Here is a 23,627-nt window from a genome sequence, read left to right as displayed (position 1 = left end):
CTGATGCTGTGTATTCCTCCAAGTTGGTAGAATCGCCATATGTTGCAGCGTCCCTGAACATGTGCCAGTCAGTACACTCAAAACAGTCCTGAAGAGCAGAGATGGCTCCTGCTGGCCAGGTTTTCACCTGCTTCTGAAGCGGTTTTGTGCGTCTGACGAGCGGTCTGTATGCTGGAATTAACATAACAGAGATGTGGTCTGAGTAGCCGAGGCGTAGACAATTTCACATGTATGAAACCTAATTCACGTACACAAAAAAAAAAAAATTCACGTGCGTGAAAAAAAAAAATACATTCACAAAAAGCTATTCACATGCGCAAAATAAAAGTATGCATACGTAAAATACATTTTACAAACGCAAAACATACTTCATAGATATACAACTAGTCGCAAAAAGTTTCGAATGTTTAAAATGTACGAGTGTACCCATGAATCTGAATGTGCAAATCGTCATTCACGTGTGAATCACCTCGGATTTGTGTGTGTGTGTTTTTGAGACTTTCCTGGCAGAGATCTCTTCCCACGTGGGTCTGTCGTACTCTTTAGCCAATCAGATGCGAGCTTAACCAATCATATCATAAGCCACTGATTCTGCGCACCTTTTGCGCAATATGGATTAATTAGAACGGAAATGAAGCATTTACGTCAGTAATCCAGCATGGCGAACGAAGAACGGGAAGTAATTATTTTTTGTGCTGCTATTATTATTATTATTATTATTATTGCTGTTTTTGTTTTTATTATTAGAGTCACACATACATATTCAGATTTAAACATTTAAACAACTTTACAAAAATAGACACAAAAATAACTTAATATGATAACATGATGATTGTTATAAATTGTTTTAATTTGTACTTCCACAACATTTTTGCACTTTTGTTTTTGCAGTTCAAAACAACACAACTCAGATTTAACATGTATGTACTGTATATAATAGAACATTAAATATTCATACCATACATATGCTGGGGAGTTTCATGGAAATGTTAACCACATCATGGAAAAATAAAAACTTTTAACCAAAGGAACATAACCCCCTTTTTAATTCTGTATCATGGATAATGCCGCCCAGACCGCTAGAGAGCGCAGCTTGCTCAAACAGCGCTGATTGAAGCGCTGAATGCAAACTTTATTTTAAAAGCAGCCTTTAAAGGTTTAGTAACCATGCAAGGCCATATTGCAATTTTAATAATAATTCAATCATACAGATGTCTCAGAATTCAAAGTATGCTGGTTTCAAAATGTTTTAATAGATTGTTTTACTCATCAAGTCAAAAGGTAAGTGCAAATTTCATGACGGTCAAATGTTTTTAATTGAGATTTTTCCATATTAACACGGTAAAAAGGAAAATACAAAATGTATATGTTTTTAGGAGTGCTAACACTTCTACATATTTTGGCTTCTATTATTTCTGGATTGTGCATTTGAATTGACAGAGTTTTTACAGTGTGCTACTATAAATAAACCATCGGTTTTTCATGCTAATAACGATATGCTGATGTTTTAATTTGGTCAAAAAAGTAACTGATAAATATCGGCAGCTGATACATCAGTGCATCTCTACATGAAAACAAGCACACAAATTAAAAATGTAGAAAAAATTGTTTATTACAATCTGAATTCTGAACACAGTAACAGTGTACGTAGGAAGACTTTAAAACTTAAGGTGCACTCAGTAAGTTTTTGTGTGTTTCGCTGGCTCTTATTAGTCTTAGAATTCTTGGAATTTATACAGAGCTGTTTAAGTTTTCTTTAGTTCCTTCTATGTTTTCATCTTTTGTTTAGTTCCTTTTCTTCTATGTTTTCAATCTGTATCTCATACTACACACATAAATTATATCAATATCCTTCAAATCCCAACCAATTTTCACCTGTTGGTGGTTAAATACATGTGCATGTCTAGCTGCTCTTCCCCAAACTCTGCCCTCTCTTCCCCTACCCTGTTTGATACAGTGCAGGCAAATGAGGCATTTTAATACAGTGTTGCCTTAAAAGCACTGTAATAATGTAATTCCAACTATATAGTAAATGATTTGGCTCCATAAATCAAACAGGCCAGCAATAGCCAAGAAATCAACTTGGTTGTAAAGTGACAGTATTAATTCAGCACAAATGATAGAGAAAACATGAACTCTCACCTTCCAGCTGTCTGCGCTGCTCTCCAAACTCATCTGCATTTATGGCCACCTTATTGTCCTCATCAAACAGCATGGGTTTCTTAGCCACTGGCTTTGGAACCTGCTGCTGAACGAGTACCTCGTGGTTCCCTACATGCAGGTTGTCATCATGGGGCATATCTGGCTGGTCTAGCGGTTGCCCACGGGCCAAATCATCACCTGGTCTAGCATCAGCACCTGCTCCGAGATCTGCCCTCTCCTCCTTTAGTAATGCTGCAGCCTCTGCGGGCTCCATGTGTTTCTGCGTGATAGCTGGCTTCTTTAGAGCTGTAGAAACAATTAAAGCATTTGAGTGAAGTCATATACGGACTCTTCCTGCACTTTTTTAAACAATGATTTCCATGACCTTTCCAGATGTACATGATAACTGGATAAGGATTTTTTTTTTTTTTTAGAGATCATTTAATAAAGATCTTAAAATCATTTGATAAAGTTGAGGCAGATTTCCTTTTGTACAGGTTTGTCAGCTACCAATCTTTTAAATTGGAATGTACAGATTTAAATTATTATAATAATTAGCGTACAAATGTCTCAGTGGACAAACTGATTAACAAGCTAGCTATTTTAGAGCAGAGAAAGCTTTAGTTTAATACAGTTTTTTAAGGTTAATGTGTCAAGTTAAACTTAGTTTGAAACTTAGAAAAAAACACGTCTTCAGATCCCTGCGTTCGGATTTGCATTAAACTGTTTTGAACGTATCCATCCTTATCTTGTGCTGTCTGAAAATGTGTGCCTATCCAGCTGAAGTTTCGCTTACTGGCACCTGGAGAAAACAGGTGGTACTTTGAGCTTAAATTGCTCTGATGGTATGAATCTTCCTTATATAATCATGTCCAAGGACCTTAATGTGTTATTATTTTTATTTATATTTAATTAATTGAACTGTATTAACACATTAAATTGATAGCCCTAATAAAACATATTCACTATAGAAATGTCTATGATTTTTTTATATTTCCCTAATTTCCATGTCTTTTCCAGGTCTGGAAATCCAAAATTTTAAATTTCCTGATATTTCCAGGTTTTCCAAGACTGTGGGGTAACCTGAAGTATGCTGGAGAGTCTATTTTTTTAAAGACGTCTATTGCCCAGATAATTTATTCTGCTTTAGTTATAGTTTGTGATATTTACCAAACTGTGCATCTTCAATCTTTCCTACTTCACTATCCTCAATGGCAGGCATCCCAGCATCACTCCCAGGTTTACCCATCTCATCTTGAAGTTTTGATAAAAAAAAGAAAAAAAAAAAAGTGAAAGAATGACACATGGCAATCAACAGATAATTTGTCAACTCAAACATTAATGCATTTGTTCACTGTGTTTTTATCTGCTACCTTTAAGACCTTGGCTGTCATGCTGTCGTGTATCCACTGTCTGGCGCACTGCAGTGTCCTCCCTTTCTTTTCTTTTGTTGGATTTCTCAAGAACCACCTCCACCTGTTGACCCCCTGCACCTACAATACTTTTCTCTGATGAACTCTGCAAGATAATTTGATAGAAAAGTATAATGTGTATGAGTGAAGGTCAAGCAAAAGAGTTTTTACTGACTGTATTCTAGTGGTAGCTGTACCTGTCTGAGTTTTGAGGCCTCCTCCTCCACCACTCTTTTCTTGCTCTCTTCATACTCTGCCTTCAGCTCGGCTATCTGTCGATCACACTGCAAACTGCAAAACAAAAGAAAACAACAGAAACATGATCATTTCTAAATGGTCATAGAGCAGAGAACACTGCCTTCATCTCAAACGATAGAGCTTTATTGATCAGAACAAAGTTTGCCATGAGTATCTGTGTATGTATTAGATTTAGGAAACTGCTTAGACGCAGTATTACTGTATCTTTAAAAGTTTGTATGAAACGAGACACCTTTTTCGAAGTCCATCTGTGTGTGTGTGTGTGTGTGTGTGTGTGAGTGAGAGAGAGAGAGAGAGCATATTCACCTCTCATACTCAAGTTTTTTCTCCAGGTTGGTGCTGTTCTTCCGCACCTCCCTCAGCTGGTCTTCCTGTCGGATGAACTCCTGTCGTAACTCCTTCACTTGCTCTGTAAGTGTATACAAACAACTTTAGAATCAATACCTAAAATGTTCCATTAGAGCAGCAGTCAAACACACCATGATCTGATCCGTGACACATCCTCTGTCTAACTAGAGGACAGCATGATATGTGGTGATATTGGAAAACAGCACCCTCTAGTGTGCACTCACCCTTCAATCTGTGAATCTCAGACATCTGGGCACTGACATCATTCTGCAGCTTATTCTGTAAAACACACAAAAAACGTGTGAATAAAAGCATGACAGAATAAACAAAATGTTAAAATATTTAAATTACTATATAGTATTTAGAATATATGATGAGTCATGACATGAAACTTGACAGAAATTATTTTAAAACACAAGCTAAATAATATACTTTGAGTAGCCTAAAGTAACTGGTTTTTAATTCTTTTTAAAGGAGCACTCAGTTATTTTTTCCTCATTAAAAAAGCTGTACACCTTAAATTAATTGTAATTTTGAAACATATGTATAAAGTCATGACCAATCTCATGACATGAAGACTTCAGTCATAGGGGGCTGCCATGTTAGGATCACACGTCCAGCTGAATACTAATCGCTTAATCTCAGTAACCGCCCTGTTATTGGACACTTTCACTCATGGACTAAATTAATAGTGGCTGTAACTGAAAACTATTGTGTTTGAATGATGCTGGATCCGGGCCACAAAGTGTCAGTGTATGTCTAAGACAACATGAACAAAAACTTGATGAGAGCACCTTTAATATAAAAAAAATACTGCTATAATGAATATATAAAAGAAATACAATATTAAAACAATGCAATTATTGTTAATAAAATAAAATAGTTTTGTTTTATAATTTTTCTTGCTCTACTTCCCTACATTTCCATGATTAAAATGTCAACCACTCAACCCAGTGTGTAGCTGTGGGTGATTAATCTCTAAATTCAAACTGTTTTACCTCTCTATAATTATATTTCTTTCCGAACCATCCTCCAAAACAGACAAAACACTTGAGGACCCACGAGGCACTCTGCTTAGCTGCCTAGCGCATACATTCTTCAGCACTGACTCTCTCATTACACAAACCTTATTGTTGTATGATTCCCTGTTACTAAGCCACAGTAAGAGAATTCAATCTCTGGTGCATTACTGCGGTTGCTTTAAGATGGGATTTCAGAATCAGCAGGGGCAGCCACTGATCTCCTGAAGGGGGACAGCTCGAGAGCCGAGATTGCAAATTTATATAAGGGGATGTAGACATTGAATGGTTGGAGTTGAAGTAAAAGAGTCAGGGCTCTGCTCCCAACTACTGATCAGAAGATGATAGTTGGCAAAATAAGAGCAGCTGACATAAGAATTCATAAACAAGCCATAACAAAAGGACCAATATGCATTGGTTTGAACAATTGCTACCAGCATAACAGCATAGAGAAACAGCAAAACACAAGTCTACTGTACACTGCATGTATGCAGTGCTCAATAATACTGTTGTATGGTCAGCTGAATACCTAGTATATATTGATAGCACGTGGGTTCCCCAGTGGTGATACATCTAATCAATTTCAATTTGTAAAAAGACAGAGAATAAAATTATAAAAGGGTTGTCAGGAGTGAGCTATTGATAAGTATTACAAACTTGATCATCATGAAATCTTGTTTATATGATACTGTGATTCTGAAGGCAGATACATTATTATTAAATGGCAGCATTAACAACTATAACATAACAATCCCTTGCATTTATGGTCCGAACACAGATGACCCAGCTTTTTTTCCATAACTTCTTTGCCTCTTTACAAGATTTCTCTTCTTCAACATTAATTATAGGTGGTGATTTAAATATAGTCTTATGTCCAGCCTTAGACAGATGGACCAACCTAAGTGAAAAATGGCATTCATCTCAAGCAATTCAACAATACATGCAAGAATTCAGCCAAGGAGATGTCTGGAGACTTCCATCAACAAAGGAATAAACCTTTTTTTCAACTGTACACAAATCATTTTCCAGAATAGTTTTTTTTTTTTCGTAACAAGTAATTCCATCGTTGCAGACATAATAAACAATACAATACACACCATCACTATATCTGACCACTCCCTTTTTAGTCTCACCCTCAATAACAAATTTAAAGTGAAGAAAAGCTTAGGGTGACGTTTGAACACCTCACTCCTTGCAAATTATGGCTTTGATCAATAATAATAAAATAAAAAAAAATAATAAAAAAAGAGTGGGCATTCTTTATGGAAACCAATGTCTCTACAGCAATTTCATCAACATTATTATGGGAAACAGCTAAAGAATTGGAGAACAAATTGGAAAAAACACTTAACAATTGCATGACTGCTATGCAACAGCTCCAACAGACAAAATACTACATGAAATTAGTGAAACTAAACTCCAATTAGACAACATACACCCAAAAAATTAAATTAAAAAAATCAGTTTCAATTGCAACGGTTACTTTTCATCAACTTCGAATACAAGGATAAATCAGGAAAATATGCGTCAAGCCAGTTAAAAACAAAATCAATCATTAAAGACTTAAAAGGGAATACAAATCATGATCCATTGACTATAAACAATATAATCAGCACATACAACAATAAACTTTATACCCCTGACCACAATCCCAACTAGATACAATTCCACTTCCAACACGAAACACTAAACACACTCAGACAAACAACACTCAAATAGCAAAGCACCATGCATGGACGGATACCCTGCAGAGTTCCATAAACACTTATGGAATATATCACCACTTTTTCTAAGAATGGCCAATGAAATCTTTAATACTTCAGTGCCACCACATATGAACACCGGCCTAATCTCCATACTCCTAAAACCAAACAAAGACCCAACATCATGTGCAAGTTATCGCCCTATATCACTAAAAATTACTAAATTTAGACATCAAAATGATCAGCAAAGTACTAACAGCAAGACTTGAATCTGTCATAACAGATCTTGTCCATTTAGATAAAACCAGATTTATAAAAAATAGAAACTCTTCAACTAATACATGTTGTCTTTTTAATTTAATGCATATAGCAAAATTATTTACAAAAAAAAAATGTAAAATTCTAGCATAAGATGCAGAAAAGGCATATATCGTGTGAATTGAACTTTTCTTTTTGCAGTACTTAAAAAAATTTTTTTAGGGAAACTTTTATTCAGATCAAAGCCTTCTATCATTCACCTAGAGCAGCAGTTTTAACAAATGGAATTATATCAGGACACTTCAAACTACATCGAGAAACAAAAAAAGGCTGCCCCTTATCTCCAAAACTGTTTGCCCTATTTATAGAACCACCTGCATCTGCAATACGCCAAATGAAATGTATTACGGTAAACACAACATTTTATAAGATTAGTCTGTATGCAGATGATATAATATTGTTCTTACAAAATCCAACAGATTCAATCAATGAAGTTTTTAAACTTATCAACACATCCTGGAAAAAAATCAACCATTTTATCTGTACACGGCAACATCTGCAAACATAACCTGACATTTCTTGTCAGTATAGGCAATATCACTTAACTTGGCTTAAATATTTCCCCCAAGCAATAAGAAATATTTAACCTCAACTTTACACCACTTTTAAAATCAACAGAATGCTGGTCAGCTCTACCATTATCAATTATTGGCCGCATCACAGCAATACAAATTATAATACTACCAAAAGTTAACTATCTGTACAAAATGATACCAACACAACCACCAAGCAGCTGGTTTAACAAACTATACAGATTAATTAGTAAATATTATTGGAAAGATAAAAAGCCCAAAATAAAATTGGCAACTTTACAAAAACCTAAAACTCAAGGAGGATTAGAAGCCCCTAATATATTTTCCTATAGCTGTATATACAGCTATATTTTGTCACAAAATGGATTCACCCCACACACTCTGATCAGCAATGGCTTCAAATAGAAAATAGTAAATGAAAAATATTTCACTTCAAGACTTACCATTTTTAGGCAAATCAATTAGAAAGCATAGCTGTTTTAGGAATAATACAATAGCCACAACTCTGACAGTTTGGTGGAATGCTAACAAAATTCAACAATACACCCTGTACAAACACATAAATCTGGAACAACCCTAATTTCTTAATCAACAGGAACAAGGAAAAAAGAAAAGAAATAGGCATCACTCATTTGCACCACCTCTTTGAAAATAACAAATATCTAATCTTTCCAGATCTCAGCCAAATGTTTGATATATAGGACAAGTGCAGTAGTTACAATACAGCCTGTTAAAAAGTAAAAAATAATCCCCTCTACAATCTAAAATTATATAAAACTCTGGCATGATTCATATATCAATCCCCATTAATAAATGGGGAAAAAGATCTAATCCACAGTTTTGGTAAAAATGTGCAATTCCATCTTCAAAATCACTAAAAATACTAATTTACAATTCAATACAAGATTAATCACGGAATACATATAACGGAGCACAGATTGCACATAATGGGTTTTAACACATCAAACAAATGTACACAGTGCTCACTCCAGGTAACAGATACTTACATACATGCATTGTGGTTCTGTCCCCCCATATATCTCTTTGGAAAAGGACATCACAAAAATGTCATAAATATTTAAAATTCATATAGTATTTGTATCATCCGTGTTCTTTCAGAGCTAAAATTACCTGCTGAATCTACCTCTGCTTTACTGATAGCCTTGGTCATCACAAAAAATTCTTATTAATTGGAAGACAAAAATACAACTCAAAGCATCACTGTGGCTGGACCTTCTCTCTAAATATGTTAAGAATATAATTCACCTCTTCAGAAAAAACAAACTTAGAATTTCATCAAGAAATGTTCCTTACTCAAAGAATTCTACTTGCCGGTAAGCTGATACTTGCTCTCCCTTTCTCTTTTCTTCTTCCGTGTGTGTGTATAGGCGTTATGATAACAAAGCACATGTGTATGTATTTTCTTTTTTCCCCCTAATACTAAATGTGATGTAAAAACCCTGCAGCTCACTGATTGGTCAGAGAGAATCGTCACTACCGGCGTGACTGGACTTGCGGGATACGGGACATCAACCAGCTAGTTTTAAAGTTAGCAACAGTGAGAGCAGTATCATTTGTTCATACGATTTTCGAGTTGTAAAAAGAAATGGCTGTGTGCATGGCTCTCGTTAGCGACAAACTAAACAACCTGAAACGAAAAAGTCTTTCAGGAAGTGTCTCAGCTGTTGGCCGCACATGGCTACCACCGGACCTACCAAAAGTGTAGGGAAAAGTTAAAAAAACCCTAAAAACTTAAGTGATTACAGAACCATCAAGGACCACAACAGCCTACGTGGTTCAAACAGAAGAAAGTGGAAGTGGTTCAACCAAATGGATGCCATCTATGGCAATAGACCAGCGAGCAGTGGGAGGGAGAGTGCGTTGTTGGAGTCCACGATGGAGGATGGTACGTTTTGTTATGTTAAAATTATATTCTGCTTGAAAGCTTCACTTTATTTAGATGCCAGCTTCTGGAAAGCTTTCTTCTAAAAACAACCAGGCCAATTTAACTGTTACACTTGTCTAAAATCACCATGCAACAACTGCTTTATGCAGCACAATGAGCTAGTAGCTAACAGCTAACAGTCGTGCTATTGTTTATGGCCAGTAATGTTTGTGTAGCGTTTAAGATGATGTCACGGCAGAAGAGGTGGCGCACCCATGACGATCAGCCTATAATCCCACCCACATTGAGGTGGCATCAACCAAGGGGACCTGAGAGGCAGAATTTTATGGCCTTTGATCTGGGAATGGGTTGCTGCGGGGACATAGTGTGTGGAGTGGGGGGTCCTGGGGACAGGTTTGTGGAACCTCGCTTGGGTAGCCCTGGATCGCCACCATGCACGGTGGTATGGAGCTAATAGTAAATAAAGAAGTGTCCAAAATTTCATTCATATTCCACATCACATAAATATACATACACACCCCTTGTCTAATACAAAGCCAATATATACATAGTTTTTATTCTCCTTAACTCTAGACATTAATGTTAGTATACATATATCAAAATACATATACAAAAGTTAATTTGCTAAAGTTAAAGTAAAGGGTATACGCTAAAGTACCATATACCCACCTATATATATATATATATATAGCACATATATTGTCGTTCTAAATTTGTACTTGTCAATCTCTTGTGTTTACTTCTCTTTTTGTTCTCTCTTATTTACTTATTTATGTATTTTTATTAAAAAAAATTCTCTCAATGCATTTGTAATTTTCTGTACTCTAGCAAATTTCTTGTTTGTCTCTCTGTATGTATAAATGCAATAATAATTAAAGCTGCGAGCAGCGATGACGGGCCCAAGCCGGTGGCACCGCCACCCTTGGGCCTTTAGGGTCGCCGCGCACGACGGGCAATAACGTAAGCTCGCTTCGACCGTCGAGAAGATGTGTGCAAATTCCAAGAAATCCACATTCAAACCAAAATATCTGACTTTCTGTTGGTCTGTTTGTTCACTTGAGACATAAGGGGGTGATTTAAAAGCATTTTGAAAGTGACACACTTCCTTCTGCCAGTTGGTGGCGCTATAACTGACTCACAATAGCAACATCCATGCGATCGGCCTCTTACAGCGAACACACTGCTGAAGTTTCGTCGAGATCAATTAATGTATGCAGAAGTTATAACAGACTTCCTGTTTCTCTTACTGCCTTCTGCCAGTTATTATAGGCTTTGTACTTTACTCACGCTCCAATACCGACGTAGAAAATCATCCTCTTTGCATGCGTAAAAATATGCTTGGAAACATCACAGTGGAGCGGTGCTTACTGTGAATGATACTGAATTGTACTACTGACTATTTAAACAGAGTAATTTTTATATGGTAGGTTTACTATTTTATTATTATATTTTATTACGGCTATAATGAACAGGCTGCAATGTCAAGATTGCAATGATGGAGTGTGTGTGTGTGTGTATTTGTAACCTTAAAGGGGTCATATAATGCCATTTTTGTACAAGTTAATATGAATCTTTAGGGTCTAAATGAAAACTTTGTAATATACTTTTATTAAAAATTCTCATTAGTGTTTTAAGAAAACACAAATTTTAACTGCTCAAAAACAGCTCCGTTTTCAGCACGCCGTTTCAGTGCATATGACTTTAAATGATAATGGGGTGTAGTCTTGAATCATATGCATTTGCAAGATGTAAACAGTATTTTGCCAGTATTGTGTTACCATTCATCTTCATGCAGTTATAACTGTTTTTTTTTACATTACTTCTTAATCAGTAACATACAAGTAAACCAGGTGTAACTTAGTGTTACCATGTTAACTGTAACACCTGCGTACACAGTTTTTAATAACACAATAACCATAACGCGTTGTTCATTATAAACGTGTGATTATGAATTATATTGAGAACGTCGTAACGTTATGGAAAACATGCCGTAATGTACCCTGAGTGTAAACATTAGCCACATGCAGTTTAGCGTTGTTTTGGTTGAACTCACCTCTGAGTGCTGCTTTACCTGCAGTTGAGCGTTGTTAAACTCACCGATGAATAGTGTTGTACGCCACAATGAGCATTGTTAAACTCACCGATGAATGCGGTTGCCTATGATCGCGCTAAACCTTTGCTGAGAGGGCACTTTGATATCAGATTGTGAGGGTTTTTAAAAATAAAAAAACTGTTGGAGGGTCAGATAAAGATGATCTGGGGCCACCATTATACTAGCCCTGCCATAGATCATTCATTGTAGCCTATTCCTTTTTATTTTTATTTATTGCAGTCTCGACCCATTCGCAGCAGACCTAAAAACGTACGTGCAGGTCCAGCTGTTTCGTTTTGGTGGTGCGATGAAGACTTTCGTCGAACATCAGCACGTAACGGTCCCGTGATTTTGGAAATTAGTCATCATCCGCTATTCCAAAGCCGTAATGGCTGTAGTTTGCTGGAGACCCTTGACAGCAGTTAGATATTTTTCACTTTTTGAATTAGACTCCAGCCCCGTACACCCAACATTCCCAATTTAATAGCTTTCTTGCATAAGCAGTAGGCTTCAAATGCGTTATTTGCAACTAGGTTTAACCAAGCACCTAAATTCAGATTTTTCAAGCCAAGTATCGCTAAACTTGCACTTCCTCATAGTTGAATAAAATACGCTTAACGCCTTTCTGTTGTATCCGAGAGACTCGCGCCAATAACACGAAAGCTCAAAGCTGGCTGTTGCATGTTGGTCTATTTTGTAGTCATAATACAGCTAATTATATTTGGACTAGCTGAAATAAGAAACTACAACACCACGGAAGTAAAAAAAGAAACATTCCAAAGCGCTATGGAGCATTTAAATGAGATTTACATGGACGTAGGAAAATTAAGACCTGTTAAAAATTATTTAAGACCTAGAACACAATACTTCAGCAAATTTAAGAATTTTTAAGGCCTTAAATTGTGATTTTGAAATTTTAGACTTTTTAAGACTTTTTAAGACCCCGTGGAAACCCTGTTTTTTTTTTTTTTTTTTTTGTAGAGTATTTTTTTATTGTATCACCAAAGCAATGACGCTCACGACTCCCGTTGAAGTATCCAGCATCTCTAAGGTCTGCAAATAACTCCATCCAGAACTGAGACCTACATTTTGAAGAGTCCTCAAGCTGATGCTTACACCGTGTACAGCGTACGAGTGGCCCTCGTTAAAATATTGAACGCAATGATGCAGTATGTCTTGTTTTTCCGCCTGGTCCGCGTCTTTTAAAATCTCCAAACACCGTTCTCAACAGTCAACACGCATAAGTGTTCTTCTTACGTTAAAACAACGAGAATACAGAAAATGTGCTTAGACCTCCATCTAGTGGTTATATTATAGAATTAAAGGAGAAATTACATATGAGACAGCTTTATAACTGAAATAGACAAGTTTAATATAACTATACTGATAAGTGTATATTTCCAACGCCATGTTTGTGTTATCCGCTTCTGTAAGTTTTTGTGACGTGTTTCAGAAAGATAATCGCTTAGACAGAGTAATAGTTTATTTTCATCTTAACCGACATCACAGTTGATCAGTGAAATAATTCATAATTCAATATATTGATACCGATTTCTTTATCAACTGTTTGTTCAATTGAGACATAAGGGGTGAATTCAAAGCATTTTGAAAGTGACACACTTCCTTCTGCCAGTTGGTGGCGCTATAACTTTGACTCACAATAGTCACATCCACGCGACCGGCCTCTTCAAGTGAAGAAACTGCTTAAGTTTCATCGAGATCAAGTAATGTATGCAGAAGTTATAACACACTTCCTTGCTGTTTAAGCTTCATTTATGTGCTTTTTGAGCTTCAAAGTTCTTGTGCAATGTGTTCCACATTCAAACCAAAATATCTGACTGTAGGTCAAAGTATGAAACCAATACCCCACTTTTGTCTGAAGGTGGCGCTACTGAGCCCCTGCACCAGGCATCAAAAAGAAAATTCAAGTTTGAAGAGCTGCCGCGACAGCAGTATTTAAGATATCAATAATTCTTTCACACGCCTACATCTGCCGTGTGTTTACATTATACACCTAAACTTTGAAGTAAATCGTGTAACAATAAGTGGGTGATTTTAAAGCATTTTGAAAGTGACACACTTCCTTCTGCCAGTTGGTGGCGCTATAGCTTTGACTCACAATAGTCACATCCATGCGATCGGCCTCTTACAGCGTAACACACCGCTGAAGTTTCATCGAGATCAATTAATGTATGTAGAAGTTATAACACTCTGACTGTTTCGTCGCCATCATTTCGTTTCCTTGCCACGGCCAAACCATTGGAGATATCAATAATCTGCCGGCAATTTTTCATGGTCAATGTCTTGACATCATGCTGACCGAGTTTGGTGGCGATTGGTGGAGTTCTCTGGGAGGAGTATTCCAAATTCCATTGCGTATGCTTTTCAAACAACCCTAAATAGACGGTTTCCTGTTGGGCTGAGGTAAAAGTAAAAGTATGAAGGATATATGAAATGATGAGATCTATATGTGTACCGAAGTTTCATATTATTACATGCAAGCGTGTTTGAGTTATAGACCAAGTTTTCGCCCCTGTTCCAGGGGCGCTGTCGAGCTCCCTGCCACGCTCGGGTACCAGCTTCAGGCCGGCCCTAATGACCGCAGGTTCTGACCCGTGTGCAAAGTTTCAAGAGTTTTTGAGCATGTTAAGAGCCCCAAAAGTGCCCCGTAAGTCGTAATAATAATAATAATAATAATAATAATAATAATAATAATAATCCTAACGAAAACAATAGGGTCCTACGCACTTTGTGCTTGGGCCCTAAAAATAAAAAAAAGATACTGGCCAGGGATGACCATGAGTACTCGAAGTGACAGCAGCGATTGATCATGAAAACGATGATCAATAATGAAAATGCGTGACATGAGTTTTCACTCAATTCAAAATTCATAGACACCTATACACAAACATGTTAAAGAGGGGTCTTATTGGGCCTGTCGTGATTATTAAATAACCATCTGATTGCGGTTATTTGATCTAGCTGCGTTTTTTTGAGACAACCGCAATTATTGGGCATTCACGTTCAAATCACATTTTAATGCCCAAATAAGGGAATTTTAAGCGAATATCCTGTATTAATGCCATGACCGGCATGTTTGTGTCTCATTCAGAGTGTCAGCTCCCAGTTCGAGCGTCACTGAGGTGCACCGCAGATGTCAATTAGCTCCTGTGCTGAAGAGTGCGTGTGAAGCACTCTCACGCACACACTGTCAGCAGAGGTTCAAACCAAACACCTGCAAAAATAAAATAAAATTAATTAAAAGGAAATCATAGATTATTCCTATTTTATTGTTTGATTTAAATATTTGAAGTTACACTGTATATGTAAAAATTACTTCTTAGGGTGTATGAACACATGCAGAAAAAAAAGCACACCTTAAAAATCTCACAATTTATATGACAATCGTGAAAACCCAGAACGAGACAATTCATCGTCATAATCACAATTATTTGTTTGACAATTAATCGTCAGCCAAATTTCATAATCATCACAGCCCTAGGTCGACAATAAACGATTCAGCAGTGCAAGCATTTACAGTTTAATAGATCTACAGGTATACAATAAACAAGAAAATATTGCGGTCCTTTTCATTATCATGTAATGTAGAAACATTGACTCAATGTATATTATTTAATAAAAGTGAATGTTTATCATTGATAAATCTCTCTGGGTGCCGAAATGTTTGCGAGATGTCACACACCTGCATCTTGATTAAATCAGAGATGTAGGTTACCACATGTGTTTCCAAGTTGGGTGTCCAAAATCAAGTGGCATTCCAGTGCACTTTTCCACAAATCCAAGCTGAATGGAAAGCAGCATAACAAAGATTACGGCAACAAACTCCAACAGCGTGACTTTCTGTCTGGGACAGGACACGCACAAGGCTGGAGAAGTGCACACTAGGGCTGAAACGGTTAGTCGACGTTATCTACAATGTCAACAATAAAAACATTTTCGTTGTCAAACAGTTGTTTGATCGCATTTAACGTAACGTGAGATTATGTTAAACTCTAATGACGAGAGCAGCACTGCACCTCGCACCTGACTGAGGAGAGGAAGAATTACACAAATCACAGTCCAGATGCAAACAGCTTCAGGTGATGTAGATTGCAAAGTATGAGGGAATTACAATGCAAAAATAGAAAGTAAGTAAATACAGAAGCACTCTCGTTGTGGAATAAGTGGAGCTGGAGCTAAACTTGTCTGTCAAGCGTCTTTAAAGGAAACATCCCGATGTTACATCTTTAATGCAGTTATATTTAACGTGTCATAGCTTTATTAAAGACACATAATAGGGAAGCAGATCATATCAATAACTACAAACTCCAAAACTGGCATTTCTCGGTGTGGTCAGCGCCTCTTCTAGGAGTTGCACGATGTCCTGATCTAAGGGGGAGAGATTGAAACTGCACCCGGCTGATGCACACTCTGTTGCAGGGACACTTGTCCCTTGAGCCCGCACTTGCTGCAGCTAGGTTATAACGTGATGTCTCGTGACGTATTGAATGTGTCACTTAGCATTTCTTATCGTGAAGAAAATTGGCACTATGCAGCTTTATTAAAACCAGAGTTTGTTTTTTTGTGAGTTAAAGATGGATTGAAGTCAACAGAAAGGTGAGAGAGGTAATCTTCGCCCCATTATACACTGCAACAATTAGATTTTGTTTTTGCTTGTTTTCCAATATAAATATGTAAGTACATATGTAAATATGTAAAGTACATTTTTCAGCAGCTATACTGCAGAAGAAAAAGTTATAATCTGAGAATGTTAAATATAATATTAAAAATACAATCTAGAAATCATTTTAAAAAAGATGAATTCATCTGAGAAGCGTATAAGATATTTAGACTTGCTTTTAGAGAATAGATCTTGAATAGAAGTGTATTTTGTCTTTACTGCACTCAGAATTATAACCAAGTGAAAAAATGCACTTATATACAAAATACACTTATATATACAAAATACACATATTTAAGATACATTCTCTTAAAGCAAGTCTAAATATCGTATATGTTGCTTCTCAAGTAAATGTATCTTGTTATAAGGATTTTTAGAAATGTTTAAATGGAAAACACGTTTAGTACAACCGTTTAAGTCGGGACACAGGCAGAGTAATCGGTTAAGTGCTAATGATTAATAGTTGCAATATACACTGAATAATCAAATAATTGTTCTAATAATCATTTAGCACACACCAGGCGAGTTCTTTCGTTCAACACAGAATCTGTGACAATGAGACACAACGCAACAGAGAAAGACATATGCCTGACATGCGCAAAAGCTTTTGTAAGCTCCTTAATTAAAGGGGGCATACAATTAAGGACTTTCAATACATCACACACACACACACACACACACACACACACACACGCAAGGAATTAATGAGGAATCACACATGGAGGGTCAGTAATTAAAGCATCAATTAGAGGAGATAAAAGAAGAGCTCAGCACCCCTCCTGTTAAGCAGGTGAGAGAGACAGAGAGGCTCAAGGCATCACTCCAAACCACTTAAAGTGCTTCTTCTTGGTTCTCTTTCAATATCTGGCTCAAAGCCACAATCGTAGATCCAGACAAACACCTCAGCTTTGAGCATCTTCATTCGTCACGTACAACTAAAGTCAACATGAAATAATCTGATGTATTTCTGAGTTGTGTTGCATGGTACTAAAAAGGTACCACAGTACTAAAAAACGTACCGTAGTACAACACAATTATTTATATTATAGTTTCAGCTCAGTTTGACAATGTGACATGAAGTCAAGTGTAATAGCCAAGTTTATGTTTAGGGATGAAATTTTTTTACAAAAAAGGGTGTTTCTAAATTAAGATTGTTCAGCTTCCAGTCATTCATTTATATTTATATGTGTCATAAGGAAAACTGGTTATTTACTATTATTTTCTTCACCCATTACAATATTTTATGTTTATATTCTAAAATATCTTTGGAAATGAACGTGCCTTGACTTGATAAAAAATAGTTTTATATGCCATTAATATTTTGTTATATGATCCTGCATGATGGGCCTAATCAGCCTGTACATGACAGATATAATTTATATTTTAATTATTGGTTTAACAAATGTTAGACTAGATGGTACATGCAAATCTATTACACATACTCAGCTGTCAAGTCATACACAATGTTCTCTGTTATTCATATTTTGATCTATAGTGCATGTAACTTCAGTATTATTGCAGCCACACACAGCCAAACCTCCTTGTAATCCTTTAATAAATATGTGACTGTATTGTGCTAAAGACTATTCGAGGTCTGTTCTATTTAAATAAAAAATGTTCAGTAAAGATATTTATTCTTCTTTCTGACTGACATCGCTTAGAGTCCTAAAGCCGTATAAGCACCTATGGTACTTTCTAACACAGAAGAAAAGCACGACAGGACTTGTATCCATCAGGAATGTATTCAACTGTCAATCAAAATACATATCAAAATCACAATGTGGAAAGATATACTATTGTCATTATGAAATTGAGTAACTAGATTCAGAAAAGGCTGGGCATGCATTAACATACTGCCAGAAAAAAAAAAAAAGTACAATTCTTTACCAACTACGTCTATTCTATTATTTACTATAAGGAGTGACTCACAAAATCCATAACTGGGCAATCTCTTGGGGATCCTTGAAAATGTTGGTAATCATAACCCCGACAGTAAGTAAACAAGACATTTTTCAAGGTAAGAGGGAGAGTTTTACCTCAAAATATTAAATAAATGTTTTTATGTTGAACTACTTGGATGTTCAAGATTTCAGTCCTGTGGTGTGATGCCTCCAGATAATAACAAGAGATTGTCAGCATTACTAAGCATAAAATCGGTTAAAGATTAACCTGTTTGTGTGAATGCTAGCATATTGGACATTAACTCTTGGAAACAAGACAAAATAGCTTAATAACTTGTTTTAAATAGCATTTTTCTAAATGTTTTATAATTATTGTGTATGTATTATTTATGGCCTTAAATTAACTGAAAGATTACATGGAATAATTGCACTTGTTTGTAACATGTTTTTACATGGCAGGACCATTGAAATGAACTGAAGGAAAAGAGTTGATTAAAAGTGGTGAAAAACTTAATCAGAAAAATGGTGAGCAGTTGCAGCATCTAAAAATGCACTTTCCCTTATAGAAACTTTAACCTATAATCTTGATGTTGAAAAAAAGTTTGTTCATGTCCATTTGTCAGTTACCAGATAACTTAAATTTAACTACATTAACAATATAAATTCAAGATTCTGCCACATCTAATTATCATCTTTGCTATCCAATTTTCCAACAGATTGAATTACATCTGAAAATGCTCAAATCATCTTGGGTTGCTACCACTTTGAATAAATAGATAGCATTTACTATAATGATTAATAATTGAACAAAAAATAATATGGCTAATGATTTTTCTACCATATACAACCTGAAAAGTCAAAGACCCAGATTATCTTGAACAGGAAAGTAAAATTGAGTGGGTGTATCTTTATGGGTGCTTGTTGACACACCGGTCCTCCACCTTTGATATACAATACATGAAACAGGATTGCTACAGTGGTATTACAAGCAGGAAACGGATTCTAATCTTAAACCCATGACACATGGACAAGTCTGAGGAAATGTATTAAATTGCATTGGCTTTTGCATGCAGGCATTTGTGTTGCCATGATTTGGTGGAATGTTTCACAATGGAAATGTAGTCACAGATTTGCTAATGCATGGAGAGGTCTTTGACTTCGCGAGAGTGTAGTCAAGAGCTACCAAAACATAAAATTTACAGTAAAATATTGGCAGCTGTAATGCCAGAAATTGACTGTAAAAAAATACTTTACCATGTTTCAGGCTTTACGGGAAGGAATCCCGATGCCAGTATATTTTACGGTTCAATGCAATTTATATTATTAAATGCTATAAATGTGATATACTAACCTTCTGGAACTATGAAAGTCTGCCTTCACTTTAAAATGTATTGTTTATCACTGCAGTAATCTACACAAGGCCACATGATGAATTAAAGTTAATCAAGATTGGCCTACAAGCAATACTGTAATAAATACAAATGTACATACAGACGCAAAAACAAAACACCATCAGAGTAACACCTATGACATTAAAATAATGCAATAAACTTGAACTGAACTAAATCAAATATAACACAGAACACCCCTATGTACATAACTGATATTAAAAATGAGAAGAAACATAAATATACCCATTGTCCTCCAATTTTTTCTTTTTTAACAATACTAAAATATAAATTTAGAATGAATCGATCTTTAGCCTATAACGACCAGTTGCTGGTCCAGGATAGCTACAAGTTATCTGCGTCTGTGAGAGTGCAGATGTCAGCTTCTCCTTTCTCTACCACAGGTGACAGTAAAGTGACACAAATAGTGGATTGCTGCTTAAGAAATCAATCAAGAATCTTGTATGTGCACTGTTCTGATGAGCGAGAGACCAGCAATGAGCAACAGTTAAAGAAATAGAGCACAAGAAGAGATATTTATTGTGATAAATATCCAGATTTTTTTATAACCAAGCCCTACTCTGACCATTTGTTTGTGAATGGTTGAAACACCCTGCTTCTGAAAGATTATTGGAGATTAGGGCTTCTTTAAATTCCCATCAGGACTGGTGAATCAGTATAAACTCAAGGTTTGACATAATTTATGATATTTCACAGATCACCGCCATTGTTTTAAATCTGCTTTAAGACCTATTCTGACTTTGGTAGATTTTAACTTTTCACGAGAGAATAAAATTTTCAAAGTGCAGACGCTATGATGGATATGAGGCCAAATATGACCTAATGTGATCTAATATGAGCAACACTCATGGAAGATAACTGGAAAAATGAGACCCGGTCTCTACCACCGCAGAGCAGGGCTACTGTGTGTGAAAGGAAATGTCAATACAAACAATGTAATACTTCTAAAATGATGTCTATGACTGTAGTAACATCAGTCGAAACCGTCTGTTATCATGTTTGAATATTGATGATCACGTTTTTTTATATATTTATTTTTCTGTATTATTGTTTTCAATAACTGATAACTTATTTTGTTGTTGATGTCTAAATGTGGATACTGGATTTGCACTTTTCAGAGAGCTTAATATACTTTTGAAACTTTATTTTGGTTGCATTTGTGAGATAATTTATGCAACCAATTGTGCAAAATAGGTACGTAATATAATTTCAAATTGATCGCATGCCCCTTAATCGAAATCTAGGCAGATTTAGAGGTATCAGCAAACATCGGATTGCTGGCTAAGAGAATCGATTTCATAATGAAACTTACGATTTACACCCATAATAATGACCGTTTTTTTTTTTTTTTTGGCATCGCATTGCAGTTATGCGAATTTGGGAGTAAAATGTGCACAACTTTCATAAAAAAGAACAATGTAAAAAAAATATGAATGGCTCTAAAAAATAAGCATGATTTTCTATATGCAATATACACTCACTGAGCACTTTACTAGGAATACTATGGTCCTAATAAAGTGCAGAAGTGGTCTTCTGCTGTTGTAGCCCATCCGCCTCAAGGTTCGACTTGTGCATTCTGAGATGCTATTCTGCTTACTAAAATAGTTCAGATCAGTTATCAGCGATACAGTAGCCTTTCTGTCAGCTCAAACCAGCCTGGCCATTCTCTGTTGACCTCTCATCAACAAGGGTTTCCGTCCGCAGAACTGACGGTCATTGGATGATTTTTTATTTTGTTTTTGGCAACATTCAGAGTAAATTCTAGAGACTGTTGTGAAGATCAGCAGTTACAGAAATACTCAAACCAGCCCATCTGTTTTTTGTTTTTTTTGGCATTGCATTGCATATATGAGAATTTGGGAGTAAAATGTGCATCATTTCATAAAAAAGAACAATGCCAAAGAACAACGCCACTGCCAGAATCACTTAGATCAATTTTTTCCCCATTCTGATGGTTGATGTGAACATTAACTGAAGCTCTTGACCCATATCTGCATGATTTGAGGCAATGCACTGATGCCACACGATTGGCTTATTAGAGAATCCCATGAATAAATAGGTGCACATGTGTACCTAATAAAGTGCTCAGTGAGTGCAATTTCTTATTTGTCTATTTTGATTTTGGAATAAAGGCCAGAACATAGGACCCCTACATATTATACATAGGGTTCGTGAGAATCAACCTATGGTTTTTGAGCCTTTATGGTCTATCACAAACCTTTTCGTCGGTGCAGGATTTCACTATCCCATCCCTGGCCTGCAGTTTGCTCTCCAGCACGCTGTAGTCTCCGTCCTTCTGATCGATCTGTTTCCTGTGCGTGTCCACCTGCATCATCAGCTCGGAGTTTCTCTTCTCCAAGCGGGAGCGCGCCGCGTCCGTGCGCTTCACCTGCGTCTGCACTTCGGCCAGCTCGTCCAGCAGCCGCCCGTGTTTTGTGGACACGCTCCAGTAGTTAAACGCCAGAATGACGACGATCACCAATAACGCGATCAGGATGAAAGACGGGAGGCGACCTCCGCGTCGATTCGCGCTGAACCCGATCATCATGTAATCAAACTAGCACAGATAACGATCCGTCTTTGTGTGAGCGTAGGACGTTTCAATGCGTGTGCAATTCTTCACTAAGTTATAAATCTATGAATGTTTAAACGAAACACATGTTCCCGCGATGTTTTCCCATATGTCTTAAAGCAGGCGTGCGATGTCCTGAAGTTGATGACAGAACTACTTTGACGTATCTCCCGTGTCCCTTCCGCACAGTTGGCGACTTAACGTTTTTATTTGTTTACATTCACACAACGCCTCTCAGTAGATCACATACATCAACACACACAGGCGACGTGGCCTATCTATCTGAGAGCTAACAGCACAGTCTTGAGATTTCTGATTCTACAGCGCTAGATCATGCATTTTTATTCGGTTAAGGTCAACTCTGCAGATCTGCAGTCATGATCGAGTGTGGTATATATACACTTGTGAATACAGCGATCCACTGTGTTAATAGTATTAGCTTATAATTACGTCAAAAAGTGAATACAGAACAAGTGAAGCAACAGCTGTGTGTTAGCTTCAGTCAAACAATACGAACCAGAGCTCTTTTAGCAACACAACGATTAATAAAGAACCCCCAACCGAATTATTGCATGTAAAAAGAACCATTAACATTAGCAACAGAGCACAGGCTATCAGACAGTTAGCATCACACCTGACACTGCCTGTCAGTAAGGAATCTGATGTACAGTATTCTGCAAATGCACCACATGTATTACACCGTATCAACAAACGGATAATAAGCGTTTAACGCGTATTTGAATTAAACTCCTTGCAGTTTTGATTGTCCACACACACAAAGCTAGCTGTGGAGTTCGCTTATAACTCAACTCCAGTCCTCCTGCTCTCTTTTCGGTCCTGACAGTGTGCTAGAGGTAAACCAGCATACAATGTTTATGTATATATAAATGAAAGATCAAAAAGCATCGCATATCTTACTCGTTCCGTTATCTTACTGTACTTAGGTTAGACGTCTCGATAAACTCGAGCAAAAATGTCGTCCAGCGTGTAAAGTGTATGGCAGTACATGACTGACAGCTGCGACATCCAATCAGTGAATACAATCGAATGAATTGGACGTTTCTGATTGGCTGTGCGTGCAACTGTTACTTTCACTCGATTTTAATTGGACGCTAAAATAATAAGAGAAGGTGGGTCTGTGGCGCTGGAATGAACATAAATCCTAAAAATCCAAAACGTCTAAATTATGAGGAAACTTTAAGGTGTTGGTTGTAAGCGATTTTAGGCGTTTCGGATCTTCCACCAGACTAGACGCTGAAATAGCCACCCAATATTCCGCATTTCAAAGACAGACGCACGCACGCACGCACGCACACAAGAGGACGTTGTGATC

General features: G+C 36.7%; 1 protein-coding gene across 2 annotated transcripts in view; it reads right to left on the bottom strand.

Moving 5' to 3' along the window:
• Window positions 1-23,291, bottom strand: part of golm2 (golgi membrane protein 2) — a 35,155-nt gene extending 11,864 nt beyond the window's left edge. For both annotated transcript variants that reach the window (XM_052138469.1, XM_052138472.1), the window contains exons 1-7: window positions 21,941-23,291; window positions 4,385-4,439; window positions 4,119-4,221; window positions 3,752-3,845; window positions 3,516-3,660; window positions 3,313-3,396; window positions 2,143-2,448 (exon numbers count right to left, since the gene is read on the bottom strand). In XM_052138469.1, coding sequence (XP_051994429.1) covers window positions 2,143-2,448; window positions 3,313-3,396; window positions 3,516-3,660; window positions 3,752-3,845; window positions 4,119-4,221; window positions 4,385-4,439; window positions 21,941-22,270 — 1,117 coding nt within the window. In that variant the 5' untranslated portion in view covers window positions 22,271-23,291. The remainder of the gene's footprint in view (window positions 1-2,142; window positions 2,449-3,312; window positions 3,397-3,515; window positions 3,661-3,751; window positions 3,846-4,118; window positions 4,222-4,384; window positions 4,440-21,940) is intronic.
• Between the last annotated feature and the right edge of the window lie 336 nt (window positions 23,292-23,627).

The sequence above is a fragment of the Xyrauchen texanus genome, chromosome 2 (assembly GCF_025860055.1).
Source record: "Xyrauchen texanus isolate HMW12.3.18 chromosome 2, RBS_HiC_50CHRs, whole genome shotgun sequence".
Classification (NCBI taxonomy): Eukaryota; Metazoa; Chordata; class Actinopteri; order Cypriniformes; family Catostomidae; genus Xyrauchen; species Xyrauchen texanus.
The sequence above is the reverse complement of the archived record's forward strand: the minus strand, read 5'-3'. Positions and strand labels throughout refer to the sequence as shown.